We start from the raw sequence: 19,263 nt of genomic DNA, 5'->3' as shown, positions 1-19,263 counted from the left end.
TAAGGTGCCACAAGTACTCCTTTTCTTTTTGCGAATACAGACTAACATGGCTGTTACTCTGAAACCTCACACAGTTGTATCACTTACGTGTGTGTGTGTGTATGCCAGACAGTGACATCCAACATTAACCATTTACACGCCCAGGTGACAGCACAACTGTCCTGCTTGTGTTTCTAAACATTTCCCTCTGGTTGTGTTCACAGCTGGGGCACTCAAGGTGACTTTACCACAACGCACGCACTTCCTGCAGTGAAGGTGAAGCTGTTTACAGAGAGCACCGGAGTGCTGGCTTTAGAAGACAAAGAACTTGGGCGGGTAAGAAAAATCTCCACTTTAATGATGTCTCTCTAGGTCTGTTGATGAGGTTAAGAAAATATCTGTGGAAGCAAGCAGAGCATTTTGTGATTCCAAGACACACAGCAAAAGAGGGCATGGTGAACACACTCTCTCTCCACAACAGTGTTGGAAACTGATGCAGTTCATAAGTTGTTTTTGGTGTTAGCTTTTAATGGCAGTAGTTCAGCTGGCGAAGCACACAGAACAAATGCAGAATGTCTTTTGTGTGATATTAGCAGTCCTGGATCCCTTAGAAGTGCACACCGCTGAGGGAAAAAAGACAGAGATTCTTTTAAAGCAGAAAAAGGGGTTTAAGGCTAGACAAATGAGTGTGAGGCTGCTTTCATATACACATGACATTCACTCCAGCACTTGGGGAAAATAGCATTAAAGGGGCTGATTTGCATTACCTATTCACCAGGGTGAAATCCTGACTCCATTGAAGCCAGTGGCAAAATTCATGTTGGCTTCAGTGAGTCCAGGACTTCACCCTAGGAGATGAAATATTGCATTCCATATGGGAGGTGGATTTCATCTGCCAGTGCCCTCATCAGTAAAGGATTCAGATTCCCTGGCTTTGGCTACAGAACCTCTGATGACCCCTTCCTCCCCTGTCACGTCCCCAACCTTCCCCCGCAGTCACGGCTGTTCTTAATCTGGATTCCACTCTTTGTGGTTGTGTCCACTAGTGCCATTCCCATGGAGAGCACTTGACACGTCAGTGTGTCCGTGCCTCTAATCGCTTTCATCACCCTTCTTGTTTCTGTTTTTGAGCTAGGATGACTTCCAGGTGAGGATGTCCCATTGCTTTATGCAGTGGCATTCTAATATTCTCGGTCCTGTTTTCAAAACTCATTCTTTAAACGTTCGAACATGGCGCCTTCTTTTGTGACAATAACTGCCTGCCGAGCAGAGCCCTTCGCTGAGCCGTCCACGGTGACAAGCAGCTCTTTCTCCTGCGTGGGTACAGTTGGTTCAGACCCCAGTTGCTTTGTTGCTTTCGTTTCACCTGAAGAACTGTGATTTCCTTGCCAGGTGGCAATTGTGAGCAGTGTTGAATTTGCCAGGCTTGGAAAGGAATTAGCAGTGCTTGTTGTACAAAACCTTTTTCAGGCTCTGCCTTGTCCCCAGTTACTTCTGTTATGCTGATGAGCCAGCCCCACTGCTTCAGCGTCATTCTGAGTCCATCTGGGAGTTACAGCTCCTTTTTAGCTTCCCAAACCCAAATGGTACTGGCCAGTGCTGACGAACACAGAGGGTGACATGGTAATTTCTTTTGGAGTACGTCCACCAGCACTTCTTAGCCAGCTGCACTTCAAAGAGGCACTCGGTATGCCTGAAACTGCCTTCTTCTGTCTAGTGATGGTGCTTGTCTGTTTGGGCTGCTTTGGGATTTGTTTTTGTTCAAACAACTAAATCTTGAGCGTATTAAGCCCCTGATTTAGCTGCTCAAATTGACACAAACCTGTCTGAGCTGATGAGGGAAGACAGCAGAGTCTCAAAGGCAAAGGGAACTAATGCAGTTCTGTACACAAAAACATCCATGTCTAGCTGCCCTTTAAGAAGTGTTTTGTGGTCTGCCAGACATTTACAATTCTCGTTTTCTCTGGCAATAGCTGAATTGGGAACTGGCTGACACTTCCAATTTAACTGTTTCAGTTGACAGTGAGAGCTGGAAAATACCCGCAAGCCTTAAATTGCTGCTCCCGGGGCCGTGTTAGACTCATGGGGTGAAATCCTGGCCCTGTTGAAGTCCATGGCAATGTTCCCACTGATTTCAGTGGGGACAGGGTTTCACCCACGGAGGGCAGCAAGGTCAATAAAATATAAGAACACTAAGTACATTTTTTTAATGAGAACAATTTTAAAATACATCAATACAGAGGGTCATAAAAGTACTTACCAGGAGGCTGCTTTCCTCAAAAGCAGATGTTTTACTGGAAAGGAAATCAGAGGTTTCTGTCTGAATCAAAGCTGGGGTGGAGGATTTCTGGTCCTTATTCCTTAATACCAAGCTGTGTGGAGAGGGGGGTTCCCTATGCCCCATTGTACTGGAGGCTTTGGGAGATGGTGTGGCAGATCCCCCAATCAGATGTCGATGTTACTGCAACAGTCAGGTTGCAGGACGACCCACAGATCAGCTCTGCTCTCCTCCAAGGCCCTGCAAGGAGGACTCCGCCCCAAGTGAACACCCTACCCCTGTCCAAAGCCCAGCCACTTGGGCATGACACAGGAGAAAGGTTCTTCCCCTGGAAATAGAGAGCAGATATTTATAACACTATCCCTGCTGCCATTTTACTGCCAAATGCCAAAAACTTCCTTTGAAAAAGATTTTATTTTTAAAAAGTGATTGGAAATGAAAGAGCATGATAACAGCACTAAGAAATCAGGGCCAAACTTCAGGGATGCTGGAATCAAACCTTTCAAAGAATAATGCATGCTCTGCTAGTGTTGCTCAGTTAATCCATATAAATAATACAGTTTTGTAATCATACCAGCGAAGTTTGCATGCATGATTAAATATAAAAGATGAATCTAGTGGGTAAAATTCAGTATGTATAACATTAAAAAAGGTGATGAATGAGGGCCTGATCCAAAATACATTACAGTTGACGGTTGATTTCAATAAGATTTGGATCAAATCCAAAAGGAGTAAGTGAACTGGGGTATCAGTGTCAACGGAATTTTGGTCTCAATGCAGAAAAAATAAATTGTAGTTTGTTGTATCAGCAGTAAATCTGAAGCTCGGTGGAGTATAAAAAAAGGGTGATAAACTGGGTTGGTATTTGGAAGTTGCATGGAATAATACTAGTCAGGAATAAATGATAGAAACACCATAAGTAATGAGGGTGAATACTGCCAGTTATAAAGAGAATTTGCTTGCCTGTAGGCTAATATATTATGAGGAGATGCATGTCACTGCCCAACAGTGGAGACTTTAATGAATTTTAACATGCATTGGTGAGAGTCACAAGAACAGAATGAAAGCAAAACAACACAAACCAATAAAGTATGAAAATGAAAAGATCAATAGACCGAAGTTTATGCATCAGGAATGGAGAAAGAGAGACATTTCAATACAGAGAATAGTTGCGAAATTACTGAGCCTTTAGCCACACACATCTAAATGTACTGTAATAATTGGGAATAAATTACATGAAGGGATAGAGGTGGAGTCACTAGGCAGAAATGAAATATTGTTCTCCCAGAAAGTAGTGACAGGCTTGCTCTTTCTATTCTTCCTTATCTGAGAGGCACTGTCCTTTCTAAACAGTGGACCATTGCTTGTCTGCAATCCATGGCCCAGTTATCATCGATGTCAATGAAAATTCCAAGCACACAAAGAGCGTAAAATATTAAGTATTAAATGCCAGGATAATGGGTGTAGAATAAGCAAATGGACAAAAAGATCCTTTTGAAGAATTTTCAGAATTCTTAGACTTACCAGGTCATGACCTCAGCCGGTATAAACCGGCAAATCTCCACTGCAGCCAGTGAAATTCCACTGATTTACACCAGTTGAGGGTCTGGACCATCATCTCTTCCCTGCTGGAGGCGGAAGTGAGAGATGCCGAAAAGGTTATAAACCTTTTGCAACAACTGATATCTTGGCATCTGGTATGAATATGCACCGCTATAGGAATATGCCAGATGTTTTTTATGTGCATTTTAATTTCCAGCCCTGTGTTCAGTCAGGAAGCATAGAACATAGAAGGTGAACTATTGATTAAATTCAACCCATAATTGATTGCTCCAAAAGAGGATGTATGCTCAGACTCACAAAGGGAATGGGGGACTCTTTGAAGACCCCTGACAACAAATTGACCTGTCTGAAATTTTGCCTGCTGCCTCTCATCCCACTAGGTAAAAAGAAAAAAAAAAGTTGGGGGTGGGGTGAAATTTTATATGAATTTCACTTTTCCACCTTTTTTTTTTAATCTCATTATGTGTTTAGAATGGCTGGAAACTGCAACATTGTTCCTTTAGAGAGACAAGGGGGGAGGTGACATCTTTTATTGGACCAGCTTCTGTGGGTGAGAGCGAGAGAGGAGCTTTTGAGACCCACAGGGCTCTGCTTCAGGTCTCCGAAGTGGGTCCAATAAAAGATACTGCCTCAGCCCCACACCTTGTTCTTTAATATCCTGGCATTGACACGGCCGCCACTACGCTGCAACATTATTACCTTGTTTTGTGTGTCGCAGAGAAGTCCCTTGCCGGGGAGGCAGCGTAGCTGGGAGTTAAAACGATGTAAATAGCTGTTTGTACATGAGGTACGCACCTGCAGTAATTTGACCTCAGAGGCGATCTGAAAGGAGCCAGACTCAGACACTAACAGGAGCCTGGTGCAGAAAAGAATGGGAGTGGTAGCCAGCTAGCTATCTGAGAACTTCAAGGAAGAGGGATTGTTGTTGGGGCATATATATATAACAGAGACAAACCAAAGTGCTTACAAAAGCTATAATTTAATGATCCAAAAGCCTGCAGTTGGGAAGTGTTTGTAATTCTTCAATTAATGTAATTTTGTCCTAAGTCTTATACAAATAACAATGAGTCAAGGACATACATCTGCTGAACATGTCTCTCCAGTTGTCTCAGATGAGTTCTAAAGGAGCTCCGACTTCTGCATTTCTGCTTAGCTCTGGTCATTTTCTTAACCTCATCCCACCCCATATGTCAGTTTTGTCATCTAATTGGTTCCTGTATGTCATTTAGGTTGTGAGCTCTCTAGGGCACGAACTGTCCTTTTTGTTACATTTCTGTGTAGTTCCTAGCTCCACGGGTCCCTGAGTTTTGACAGAAGTTCCTAGTAATATTATTACTACTAATAAAAGACTTTTTACCAGTAATAATCTTTATTCTTTTCTCTTCTATTGTGTAAGCTTTACTCCTTAAACTATTTAATAAAATCTTATTAATAATAGTTAATAATAATTAATAGTTAATAATATCATACATTTAAACGATTTAACCTAGATCACCAATTAATTAGTTATTTAACAAGGTTGTTCATGACCACCAGGTATTAGCTTCCCCATTCTAATAACAAATGCACCAAACCAAAACACTGGTCTCTAGTAGATATTTCCCATTCTTCCTTATCTTCTGCTTTGAAGGGTAAATAATATATAAAGTGCCCACACTGTAAATAGAATTACAGGCAAAAAAAAGTATGTTAAAAGAACATGAAGGTTGCAAAGCCAAGCACTCAAAAATTAGGATATGCCATAAGAATGCACGGGCACCCTTAATTAACTTGGCCTCCTCGTGTGTATGCATTATGTGTGTAATTGCATGATCTCTTGCTACTATTCCCCTGAATCTCTGAGTCTCTCCTCTCATCCTGTTCCTTACCCACTTCTACATTCAAGTCAGGATCCTCCTCCTCCTCCGCACTGCCTGGGCACTAGCAAGAGAAACACTGAGAACACGGCTCCCTATTCTCAGGTCCTGTGTTCGACATCATTGCAGCCTCCAGTGGGTATGAAGAGCATTTGTAGGGAAAGCCCTGCTCAGTACCTTCAGCTACTCTGACGGGATGGCATACATTGATTCCAGTCAGCATGTAGGAGCTGCAAAGGGATGGAGCAGGCCCAGTAGGGTGCAGACAGAATTGTCATAGAATTTAGCTGGCAAACTTTAATAAGTCTTTACTGAGCGTGTGCTAACTGAGATTTTTTCAAAGGCTCATAATTGTGCCAAATGTGGGCAAATTTTCCCAGGGACAGCAAAAGGCACATCCTTAATGCTAGAGTGACTTCTTGGCCAAATTTTAAGTCCCTGTTCCAAAGCATTTTTAATTAAAACTTCCCTGAGGCAGCCACCCAGCATGGAAAATTTCAACCCGAACTTTTGGCAAAGTTGTAAGCAACTGAAAACAGGGTATCCTAATGGAGAAAGTCTGGCAATGTTAGCTACTTGCTCCACCTGTATTGTCAGTATGAACTGCCCTGGAGCCTGAGTTATCTGTGAAACTGTGAATTCTTTTGCCTTAATCTTTTCTCAGATGATTTAAAGATGGAAAAATACTGACAATGGTAAATGTCACATATCGTGACCACATGCAATTAAATTTTTCAGGACACTGAGAATAATTATGCAGTAGCGAGAGCAGCCAAGGAGATACAATATAAATTAATCCCAAAATAATAAAATTTAACTTAAAATATGGTGAGTGAAATCCTGCCCCTAATGAAGTCAATAGGAATGTATTTTAATTTCCTATTAAAACCAATGTAATGGGTCATTTCTCTCCTTCACCATTGCTATCTTTGTTATGTGCAGGTGGTTCTTCACCCTACTCCGAATAGTCCAAAACAATCAGAGTGGCACAAAATGACTGTTTCCAAAAACTGCCCAGATCAAGATCTAAAGATCAAACTTGCAGTCCGAATGGATAAACCTCAAAACATGAAGCATTCTGGGTAAGTGCTTTGTTTTGTTCTGAATCAGTTGGGTTTGAGTTTGGATTTTATTACTTGAGCATGACAGGAATGGAGAGAGACTGTTTTATTCTCCAGTTCGCAGACGGATGAAGTAGACGTAAATATAGAAATGGAGCTAGTTCACTCATTTGCAGTGCACGTTACATATTTTAGCATAATCCTTTTAATATGCTTATGTGCATCAACCTAACAATTTAAATCCTTAAGCAGTACTCCTGAAGAAATGACTAAGGATTTTATTTTCTCTGTTAGAAAATAACCAGTGAGATGCTCTGGTCTTTTATTTCAACATCAGTATAATTTCCCAATTTATTCTGTTTCTTCCTACTTTGAATTCTCAGAACCACCAAACAATGGGCTTTCTGCTTGAGGTATACACCAAGGATGAAGATGAACTGTTAGCATCATTATTTATATAGGGATGTACAATGCTTCACAATTGTAGAATTACATAGATTTCATCTAGGGTTAAACATGAAGGTATAAATAGGAGTAATGGGATGGAATTTAAAGACATTAAAAGTTGTACCTGAATATCAGAGAGAACCTCCCAACAGAGATATCCTAAGCCATGGAATAGTCTCTTGAGGGAATGTTGGAATGCCCCATTGACTGAGACTTCGAAAAGTACAATAGACACAGCAGACAGATGTGTCTGGCGGATGTGATTGCGGAGCCATTGTCCATTATCTTTGAAAACTCATGGTGATCCGGGGAAGTCCCGGACGACTGGAAAAAGGCTAATGTAGTGCCCATCTTTAAAAAAGGGAAGAAGGAGGATCCTGGGAACTACAGGCCAGTCAGCCCCACCTCAGTCCCCGGAAAAATCATGTAGCAGGTCCCCAGGAATCAATTCTGAAGCACTTAGATGAGAGAAAAGTGATCAGGAACAGTCAGCATGGATTCACCAAGGGCAAGTCATGCCTGAGTAATCTAATTGCCTTCTATGACGAGATAACTGGTTCTGTGGATGAAGGGAAAGCAGTGGACGTGTTGTTCCTTGACTTTAGCAAAGCTTTTGACACTGTCTCCCACAGTATTCTTGCCAGCAAGTTAAAGAAGTATGGGCTGGATGAATGCACTATAAGGTGGGTAGAAAGTTGGCTAGATTGTGGGGCTCAACAGGTAGTGATCAGTGGCTCCATGTCTAGTTGGCACCCAGTATCAAGTGGAGTGCCCCAAGGGTCGGTCCTGGGGCCGGTTTTATTCAATATCTTCATAAATGATCTGCAGGATGATGTGGATTGCACCCTCAGCAAGTTTGCAGACGACACTAAACTGGGAGGAGTGGTAGATATGCTGGAGAGTAGGGATAGGATACAGAGGGACCTAGACAAATTGGAGGATTGGGCCAAAAGAAATCTGATGAGGTTCAATAAGGACAAGTGCAGAGTCCTGTACTTAGGACAGAAGAACCCCATGCACCGCTACAGACTAGGGACCAAATGGCTTGGCAGCAGTTCTGCAGAAAAGGACCTAGGGTTTACAGTGGACGAGAAACTAGATATGAGTCAACAGTGTGCCCTTGTTGCCAAGAAGGCCAATGGCATTTTGGGCTGTATAAGTAGGGGCATTGCCAGCAGATCGAGGGACGTGATCGTTCCCCTCTAATCGACATTGGTGAGGCCTCATCTGGAATACTGTGTCCAGTTTTGGGCCCCACACTACAAGAAGGATGTGGAAAAATTGGAGAGAGTCCAGCGGAGGGCCACAAAAATGGTTAGGGGACTGGAACACATGACTTATGAGGAGAGGCTGAGGGAACTGGGATTGTTTAGTCTACAGAAGAGAAGAACAAGGGGGGATTTGATAGCTGCTTTCAACTACCTGAAAGGTGGTTCCAAAGAGGATGGATCTAGACTATTCTCAGTGGTAGCGGAGGACAGGACAAGGAGTAATGATCTCAAGTTGCAGTGGGGGAGATTTAGGTTGGATATCAGGAAAAACTTTTTCAGTAGGAGGGCGGTGAAACACTGGAATGCGTTACCTAGGGCGGTGGTGGAATCTCCTTCCTTCGAAGTTTTTAAGGTCAGGCTTGACAAAGCCCTGGCTGGGATGATTTAATTGGGGATCGGTCCTACTTTGAGCAGGGGGTTGGACTAGATGACCTCCTGAGGTCCCTTCCAAACCTGATATTCTGTGATTCTATGACACTAGAAAACTACAATAGGGAAAATGTTCTTTGTTGGCACGGAAATGGGCTAGATGACCTAACTGGCTTCTTCCATCTTTTGGGCCCAGATCTTCCACTCACATTGAAACAGTGGGAGTTGTGTGTTGTTTCTGAGCACAGAAAATGAGCTCTTCCTCTCATGATTCCATAAACCGTATGCACTTCAGCCAATCCTGAGCTGGCCAATTCAATAAACTCATTTAACAAAGAAGAATAATTCCTCGTCCTTTACTTTCTCAGATAGGCAGATAAGCACATTCCCCATACTACCAGATTATAAACCAGATCAGCTCTAGGAGGATATAACGAGATGTTTATTTCTATAGCTACAAAAATTATTTATTTTCATAAAGTTTTGCATCATAATTGATAGATGGATCAAACCACTCATCCTTTTTCCTTTGTCTTCCTCCACCTTGTTTGTCTGTCCAGTAGTGAGGTCAGGATCCCTAGCCACATTTGGAGCATAGTTGGCCATCACAGGATTCCAGAAATTATCTGTAGAGGATATTCTTTCATCAGTCATATTTGTTTACAGCTTCTGATGGCAACTGGACTGAATAGCTCTGGCTTTGGTCATGCTTTTTTGGTCTAATGTTTGATTTAGAAGGTGTTGATTAAAATTATTTACTTTAAAATATTGGTTCATTGCAATATCTACCCTTGGAGCCTGATCCGGAACCCACTGAAATGAATCAGAACCTTTCCATTGACTTCAGTGGGGATGTGAATCAATCCCTACAGCTTCATTGCAGAGAATCTGTGTTAAAGATGTTAGCTAAATATTGTACAGTTCCATTGGTGTATGTCTGGTTGACCACACTGGAATTACTCTGGATTTATAGTGGCATAACTGAGAGCAGAATCTGGCCAAAGTCTTTATTAGAATGTGCTTCTATTCACCACTCACATCCTGGCATGCCACTTTGTTGTGCAATACATTTAGGTTGTCAATCAATGATTTGACTGTTCAAATACAGAACAACTAAAAACAGCATGTTGCAGTCCTTGTCAGCACTGAAGTCTTGCAATGTTTCACTGCTGACACTTGTTGACAAAACAGCATTTAATTATGAGAAATCAGTTATATGTTGGGATTTTAACTTTTGATTTTTTTTAATTAGCTGAAACAGGAAATCTCTATGCAGAAGGACCCAGAGTGATTCTCAGTCTTAGTGTAGAACCTACACCTTTATACGTTACCCGGTGTGAAATCCTGAATCCACTGAAGCCAATGGCAAAGCTCCCTTTGACTTAAAAGGATCCAGGATTTTAGAAGGTTTATTTTACTTGTTTGCATATTAATTTATGTTGAGGTCACAAGTTTGCTAATACTAAATCATAACATTTCTTTTACGTTGCCTAATGAAACAGGGTTACCTGTGGGATGAATGGGCAGAAACCATTCTACCTTTGCACCTAATGGCCTGAATACATCTATATAAGGATATGAGAAACCTCCCATTAAAATCAATGGAAAAGCTCCCATTAACTACAGTACCATTTAGATCAGCATGTATAGATGAAGCAAAAGTAACTCACGGGACTTTTGATTATATTCTTTGAATGCTTTTTGACGCCTGATACTGTTCATTTCAACCAACATCTTGATATTAAAATTCTGTTAATTGGCTGGTACGCACTGAAGTCTGAAACTGTGCACATTTTATGTAAGAGTCACAGAGTCAGATCCCAGGTTCCCATTTGAGACGATGACAAAGTTCCCATTGGCTCCAATGGCAGCAGAATTGGGCTCTATGTTTTTGTTCCATAAACCAAGACCCCACTACCCAGGTTAGCATATCATGTAGAATTGTGCGTGTACCACAATGGAAGCCTGTACATTCGCAAAGAGTAAGTGTTCATATGGGGTCGCTTTTGACAGACAGGACTACCAGCATAACAGAAAATTACTATCTATGTATTTATTGGTGCAGAAAAAAGGCAAAGGTGTCAGATATCTTGAGAAAAACATGTTGATACAGTACACCACAGTCCCGTTGAATAAAACCGGTAAACCACACTGGATGATGTCTCTGTGTTTATTATTATTATAATGACTACTATTATGTTTGCCAGTGTCTTTATTATGGATTGCAATGGCAGCTACAGCAGGTGCTCCATCACGGAGATTAAGCACAAAATTAGTTTTAAAAGCCCTAATTCTTCCTTTATAGGAGTGATGAATTCACTTCCTTATTAGAGAGAGTTCATTTCATCTGAGTTATGGTAACCAGGTAGATGTCTAGAAATTCGCCTTAAATTTATCAACCAGGTGATTTAGTTGAGTCAGTTTGAATTCTACAGTCCCAGTTTTTGATGTTTTGAGTAACCCTTCTGTTTGACAGCTCCCCTCAACAAAATGGGTTTGTAAAGGCTAGAAAGTAATGTTAAGGTGTTTCCAAGATCTTCCACTGCAAATATCATCTGTTCCCACTTGACTGTACAGTAGCTGTTCTGTAAAGTTAAAGGACCCCTATAGTCAATAACTCCAAAAATGTCCTTTTCTAATTCACACGGCCAACTTCTTTGAGTTGTACAGCTTTTATAGCAGATCAGATCACTTATGCTCCTTACACTCATCCTTACTATTTATTTTTTTCTTTTAAAGAACAAAAAAACAAAAAAGGGAGAGAAAGTTATGATGAATAGGTACATTTTGCCTTTTTAAAACGTGGCCATAAAAATAGACAGTAATATGAAATTCTCTGAATAAATCATCCCACAAAGAGCTGATAGTGTGAATCCCTGAAGGTTGGTTTCTGGAATTGCCTGCTTGTGTTAGTTCTGGATCCTATTATGTCATCAATATTCCTCTGAAATTTGATCACAGTGGGCCTGATTCTGCTGTCACTTAAGGCCCAGTCCAATGCTCATTGAAGTCTAGGGAAGGACTTCCATTGTCTCCTACAAATTTTGGATCAAGCCCTTTATCATGTTTAACTCCTGATTTACACCAGAGTAATCAAGAGGCGAATCAGCCCCTTCATGTTTGAGAGTTAGCAGATAATGAAATCAAGGCAATTATTGTACATAACACACATTTTCCTGCTTTCATTTTACCAGTTCTCCATTTAAGAGATTTATAGCACATTGGAGATTATGTAAATGTTCCCTGACATTAATAATGAGTCTATAATAGCTTTCTATGTTGCTATCTTTACAGCTTATTTTGACAGTAGAAATCACAAACGTGTTCTTTGCTAACTGTGCATAGTTTGAGACCCTTGTAATTCTTCCTGGTTTTGTGTTGACTTCCTTGCCGAGCTGTGGAGCAATGACACTAAAAAGCAATAGGAGAATAAGCAGTATGTGTGTACTGAATTCAGCTATTCTGTATTTTTTTCCCTAGATACTTATGGGCCATTGGTAAAAACGTTTGGAAGAGATGGAAGAAAAGGTTCTTTGTGCTGGTCCAGGTAACATTTCAGCTAAAAATTAGTGTTAAATTTAAGACTGTTCAGTGGATTTAAGTTTGTTTTCATAATAATTTTAATTTTAACACTAATTGGTGGTATTGTAAAATCTGTTCTCATAATAATCTGATTTTTTTATAAAACATTTTCTAAAGTATCATTTGGGTGGTAGTGGGGTTCTCGACTTTCTCATAGAGCAAAAGTTCTGAAGGAAAATAGCCTCTTGAGGACACATCAGCTCGCAACCTCCAAATCCAATTCCATAGCATTCCTGCAGCTACCGTGGTGTTTGGTAACATGAGGAAGTAATATTAGGGCAGGGTTACTGAGATAAGCGGAAATAAATTCACTCTACTGTGATCTGTGCTACTGGGTGGAGATTCTCCATTTTGTACCTGTGGGATGAAATTCTGGCTCCTCTGAAGTCAATGGAAACTTTACCATTGTCAATCATGGGGATCGTGTTTTACCCAGATGTTTATCTCCTCTCCCTGCGTTTAAGCCATCACCGTGATCAGTACTGAACATCCTCTCATTCAGCCCTTACTGGTCACTGTGCAATGTCTTTCTTTCTTCCTATACTTTTTTTTTTTACCCCTCCACTTTTAGTGTCATCTCTAAGTTCAATCATGGTTGAGTTTGGTTCAAAGAACCAAAAAAACAAAAACAAACCAGGCAGAAAGCAGGTGCCAACCTGCAGAGACTTGTTTGGGTTTTTTGTTAAGTGAGTTGGTCCAAAAAGTCCCCTGTAAACTCTAGAAGAGTCTTGGTCTGGGCAACAGCTGGGTAGGAAGGGTGTCTGCTTGGAGTGTTCGATCCTTCACCATTGTCAGAGAAGCAGTTCCACTGACCATCTGGAAATGTTGTATAAAGTAGCAGTGGTCTGTCAGTCACAGCTTCAGGACTCTATCCACTCTGGCTAGACAAAGCAGCTGGAAACCTAGCATATCCAGCTCCACTGACGATTCCCCCAGTGAAGTGGACATGTCTAAGAAAAATGAAGTGTGGGCCAGGGTGGATTTGGGGTGTAGCCATGCCCATATGTTGCCTCTGGAGCTGTTGTCAGGTGTAAGTTAGAACAGCCCTGAAGTGAACCACTAAGGTAGAAAAAAGCCATCATGGGCCATGGTCCTGTGCTGAGAACAGCTTGGCCAGACCAGAGAATCCAGGCCAGAGAGAGACAGAGAATGTAAGGCCTGATTCTGATTTCATTTACCCCAGTGCAGATCAGGAGTAATCAAGTTAATGGGTGTAATCTTGCTCCCATTGAAGTCAGTGGCAAACTTTCAGTAGGGTTAGGATTTCACTCCATGTGTGGAACTGATGGATTTGATTCTCATTTTGCACAAAGTTTCAAATTTCAGTCTGAATTCCATTGCCTCTGCCGTTTGACTTAATACTCTTGTACATTTTAAGGCGGAGACAAAAATGGATTACAACTTCCATGTCCTTCCACTCACTCTTTATGTGTATAAATCTTAATTTAAAAAGAGGTCATTCTGCTTTGGTGCTAGTCAATGTTTTCATTAGTAACTCTGATAATGGAATGAAGAGTATGCTCATAAAATTTGCGGACTACACCAAGCTGGGCGGGGTTGCAAGCACTTTGGTGGGAAAGAGTAGAATTCAAAATGACCTTAACAAAACTGGAGAAATGTCCTGAATTCAACAAGATTAAATTCAGTAAAGATAAAAGGGAAAAGTACTTCACTTAAGAAGGAAAAATCCACTGCACAACTACACAATGATAAATAACTGGATGGGTGGCATTATGGCTGAAAAGGATCTGGGGGTTGTAGTGGATCAAAAATTGAATCTGAGTCAACACTGATGCAGTGGCCAGTATAATTCTGGGGTGTGTTAACAGGAGTGTCATGTGTAAGACACGGGTGCTGAAAGTCCTGCTCTACTCGGCACTGATGAGGCCTCAGCTGGAGTACAGTGTCCAGTTCTGGGCCCACACTTTAGGAACAATGTGGACATATTGGAGAGAGTCCAGGGGAGAGCAACAAAAATAATAAAAGGTTTAGAAAACCGGACCTCTGAGGAAAGGTTAAAAAACTGGACATGTTTAGTCTTAAGAAAAGAAGGAGGAACCTGATAACAGTCTTCAAATATGTTAAGGGCTGTTATGAAGAGGACAGTGATCAGTTGTTCTCCATGTCAACTGAAGGTAAGACCAGAAGTAGTGGGCTCAATGTACAGCAAGGGAGATTTAGGAAACACTTTCTAATTCTAAGGTTAGTGGAACAGGCTTCTGAGGGAGGTTGTGGCATCCCCGTCACTGGAGGTTTTAAGAACAAGTTGGGCAAACACCTGCTTCTGCCTCAGTACAAAGGGCTGGACTTGATGCCATCTTGAGACCCCATGCAGCCCTGCGTTGCTGTGATTCTATGGCACATTGTTAAAAATGCCAGCTGGTGGAACTGCAGCAGGGTTAAACCAGCAGAGAGAGGATTGCTTAGCATTGTCACTGTAGACAAAGCCACACTGGTTTCGATGGTAATTGGGAGCCCTTGGTATCTTGCAGGAAGTACTCAGTAGGTCACAGGGCTGGGCTCTCAGAAATTAAAGCTTAAACTGTTTCAGGCTTAATTGCTGATAAAGGAAACTACTATGTCAAGGCATTTGGGGAGAGAACAAAGCATTCGTAATGACTCTTTATGTGCAGAAGACACAGAAACATATGCATAGCTAATATGATGGTAAATATTTTAGGGTGCTGTTTTCTATATTATATTATATCTGAATTAACAACCATATGGCAATATAATTGACAGTGAAGCAATTGGATTTTCCTTTAGCACTGAATTATACTTATCATTTCAAACTTTGTCTCTTCTTTTCTTGTGCACTGGAATTCTCCAAACTAAACACCTTACTCAGAGAGGTAGCTCTTAATCCAGGGACTCTCTCTCCTTCCTTGCAAGCTGCTCTGGGCAGGTGCCTTTGACACGGCTTGGAAAGCAAGGTCTGGGCATTATTAGAAATAAATAAATTAAGAATAATTGTGGGTAAGCATTTGCAGGGTTGGACCCTAATCTCCTCATCTAATGAGAAAACCCAATCCCATTTGTCTCACACTGAGTCCTTCTTCTGATCCTTTCTACCTCATTATAATTATTTGTATGATTTTTGGATTTTGTGTATTCCTTAGCATGAATTTCACTACTAATCACATATGCGGGCATCCCATATGTGAGAGCATGACTTAAACACATGAAGCCAGGCCACCTTTTCTAATGTTACTAGGTCTTTATTCTTCAAATGGCATGAGTAAGATCATAATTTGGCCTAGTGGGACAGTTTGCTTGAGTAAGGCAAGCAGGATTTAGCCGCTGAGAAAATGGCACTTCTGTAGTCAGTCTCAGAAATTCCCGCTGCCGTAACAACTGCTCTGTTATGTCACTTTGTTAATGTGAAATGTTCTGCTGTATGTAAAATATAAACAACAAATGCACACTGTCCTGTCGCTTAGGTGTAGCTCAGGCCCACTGAACTTGTCAGCAGGCAATACAGATAGAATAAAAATATTTTGATCTCCGTAAGTTTGTCATTTGCTTTTCATGGGATGCTAAGGATGGCTGCTGGTATTAACACTGATTGGAAGCAAAGGCACTGGTTGGTGCCTGTAATTCACTGGATTCTGCTAAATGTACTGAGCGTGATAATGGTTAATTATATAGAGAATGAAGGATGGGGAGCAGGGACTCATGAGGCTAGACACCTGTTGTGGGGTTCTGCAGAGTCTCCAGAAACATTCAAAACATACCTGTGTCTTTTGATGCAACATCTAGTTAGGATGGGTCTTATGTACCATATATATTGTTGGGCGAGAGGGAGAGGTGTCCTTGACCTGTCTTCCCTTCTGCTGGTTATATTTAGCCATGTGGGGAGGATTAGACTTCATATCTGAGTTTATGTGTGGGTTGTAATTTTAATGTTTCTAAAGGACTCCAAGAGAAGGATAGGGGATCTTTTAAGCAGTGGTCCTGCCATTGGATCAGCATGGGTGCAAGGAGCTGCCTATATGGCTACAACTGCAATGCCCAATTGTGGCATTTTTTAATTTTATATAAATCCGAACGAATCAATAAAAATGGTTGCCTTCTATTATTCTGTCCTCTCCCTTTCCTCTCCCGCCCACCACTTTGCTCCTTCTTTTGCTTCTCCTCTCCCCTCCTTTCACATCCAGTGTATGCTGCCAGTGCAGCTTCAGCCCCACCATAAGTAATTTTTACTATGGGTTCTGAGAGCAGTTAAGCTATTTCCCTCTCCATTTGGAGGGGAGAGCAAATCACAGGCATGATGTCACAGGAGAAATTCGCAGGGGTGGTATTACTGCCACGTATTAGCCCTTTGTTCAGCAGGTGGTCGGGTGTTTCATGGATTGCAGGTATTTATTAGAGTGCTTGATGCACATCTGGTATGTTTCATATGGGATAAAAAGTGGCTGCCATTCAGCAGAATGGCATATTGCACAGGAAGTCAGACGGAGATGCTTTCCAGGAGGCAAGTCTACTTTCAGCTGTCTTCAGGGTGAAAGTGCAGTTATGATATTACTCACATTTAAAAATGTGAGAGGAGAGTAATAATTCATTTATAGTTCGGCTAAAACAATCATTTCCATTTTTTGCTGGGGCTCTCTGCGTATAAGTGCTCAGATATTTCAGTGATGAGGGCTATGAAAGTACCTAAATGGATGGATAGATCAATGATTAGCTGGTGTGTAGAGGAGAAAGAGTTCCTGTGCTCAGTTTCTATGCTTTGTGTATTGTCCTCTCTAATATACACGCCCCTTCAGTGTGCAGGTGTGTGTCACTGGCTCTGCTAACACACCTCCATGTATTAGAGGACAGGATTGAAGCCAATAGATACAATTTTCTCTTGAGTGTGTCGCCCACCCCCCCTTCTAGCACGTGCCACCCTTTCAGATGAGCAGCAGAAGAGCAGAATACTGATTAGATGTAAATTACATGGCAGAGACTCCTTACTTGCCTCATTTTAAATTCCAAGATATGCAGTGCGAAAGTGATGGCAGAATATGGCCCTAAGGTTGGATGGAAACAACCTCGCAAGTGAGGAAACTGCTTGGTAAAGTCAATTCTAATGCCAGTGGCTGTGGTAAGCAATGAAAGCTTTTAGATCAAAGCTTTTTTACCATGGCTGGTTGAAAAAGGTAGTGCGCATTCATCCTAGTGTATATGAGACCATCACTCTCTCTATAAATGTCTCCTAACTGGCTGCTTCAGCTAAATGTACTCAGCATGCGAATTTCAACCAGCTGGCTACTGTGGTCCTTGAGAGGCAATATAAAATGCTTAGAGCATGCAGAGCTGGAATTCGTGTATAGCATACAGTAATGCACTACAGGACATAGTGAAATGAACAGGAGTTAATACTCACGTTGGTTTTGTTGGCTACAACAGAAAATTCACAATTGATTGTAATTCTTGAGGATAAGAGAATTAATTCCTTTGAAATTTCAGACTGAATCTATTTTTGTCATGTTTCAGAGTAGCAGCCATGTTAGTCTGTATGCGCAAAAAGAACAGGAGGACTTGTGGCACCTTAGAGACTAACCAATTTATTTGAGCATGAGCTTTCGTGAGCTACAGCTGACTTATTTGTTAGTCTCTAAGGTGCCACAAATACATCTTTTATTTTTGTCATGCCACTTCGCGATAACCCCATTTTGATTCTCTGGCAGCGTGTGGGAAGTAACACTTTACAGTACCTGGATGACATGTCTGCCGTGTAGCTTGAAGCCATTTTCAACTGATTGTGTCTGATGACGTTTGTAGAACATTTTGGAACCAGATCAACTTGCTGTAGATTAAAAACAGTTGCAGTGTCTGTGCCTGGATCTATAGTTCTAGTGACAGACTCCCTAAACTCACTATAATTTAGACTAACAGTGACAGCTCCTGCTTTCAGCAAAACTCCGTTGATTCTGGGTAAGATAAGATGAAATAAGCATTTGGCCATTCCCAATAACTAATAGTACTTAAAAATAATTCCATAAAAACAGAATACTTTAAACAGACATCCTGGCTCATCACGGTAGAATTCTGACGGTAAGGGTCCAAGAACGCAACTCTTACTTGTGTAGATTGGTGTGAGTGGCACTACGTGCATAGATTTCCTGGATCCAAATCTGCCCTTGGGAACACACTCTCACAACTCCTATGAAAAAGTTAATGTGCTTGTTATGTGTGGTAGGTAGGATTGCTACCTTTAAACATTTAGAAATTGAATGTAAAGAGTAATTTATTGATATCTGACATTTTGTTCTGGTCTGTAGTGTTTTTTAGGTTAAGATAGAGTGTCCATTATGTTAATTTATGTCAGTAAAGTGCTTGGAAGTCAATATAGCTATCTGGAACCAGAGGACTAAAATCTTCTGTCACTGTAGAAAACTACTGCAGCCAGAAGTATTTTAGTACGGTTTCTGTCCGCTTGGAAGAAAATATTTGTTGTTAGTATAGAAATGGTCCATTTAGGAATTCCTCATTGTCCCTTCAGTAGTGAGGAACCGGGATGAAACTGAATAAGCTGTGTTGTACTCAAAGTGAGGTACAGAAATGAACAGGTATGTACAAAGTTCTAGGAAAAGTGGTGTCAGACAGAAATTAAAAAACAGTACTCATGAATATACATGCGTCCCATTTATTAATTATTAAAACAATACACCTGGTGAAGGAATACAGTGAAACGAATAAGTAAAATCTAATTTGCCAATCTAAAATCATTGACCCTTGTCATTTCTCTCCTGTTTTCTCTGTTTTCCCTTTTCTTGTTCTTTGTCCCTTTTTTCTCTCTCACCTTTTGTTCTTCTTCTTTTCTTACCTGCTTCTTACTAAAAGGAATATTCCTCTCCATGTTGTGTCTCCCT

At 41.1% G+C, this 19,263-nt stretch overlaps 1 protein-coding gene across 10 annotated transcripts in view; it reads left to right on the top strand.

Annotated features, from left to right (window-relative positions):
• Window positions 1-19,263, top strand: part of CADPS (calcium dependent secretion activator) — a 389,708-nt gene that overhangs the window by 226,573 nt on the left and 143,872 nt on the right. For all 10 annotated transcript variants that reach the window (XM_048859020.2, XM_048859018.2, XM_048859022.2 and 7 more), the window contains exons 7-9: window positions 204-315; window positions 6,619-6,758; window positions 12,305-12,371. In XM_048859020.2, coding sequence (XP_048714977.1) covers window positions 204-315; window positions 6,619-6,758; window positions 12,305-12,371 — 319 coding nt within the window. The remainder of the gene's footprint in view (window positions 1-203; window positions 316-6,618; window positions 6,759-12,304; window positions 12,372-19,263) is intronic.

The sequence above is a fragment of the Caretta caretta genome, chromosome 7, assembly GCF_965140235.1.
Source record: "Caretta caretta isolate rCarCar2 chromosome 7, rCarCar1.hap1, whole genome shotgun sequence".
NCBI lineage: Eukaryota > Metazoa > Chordata > Testudines > Cheloniidae > Caretta > Caretta caretta.
This window is presented reverse-complemented; position numbering and strand designations above follow the sequence as displayed.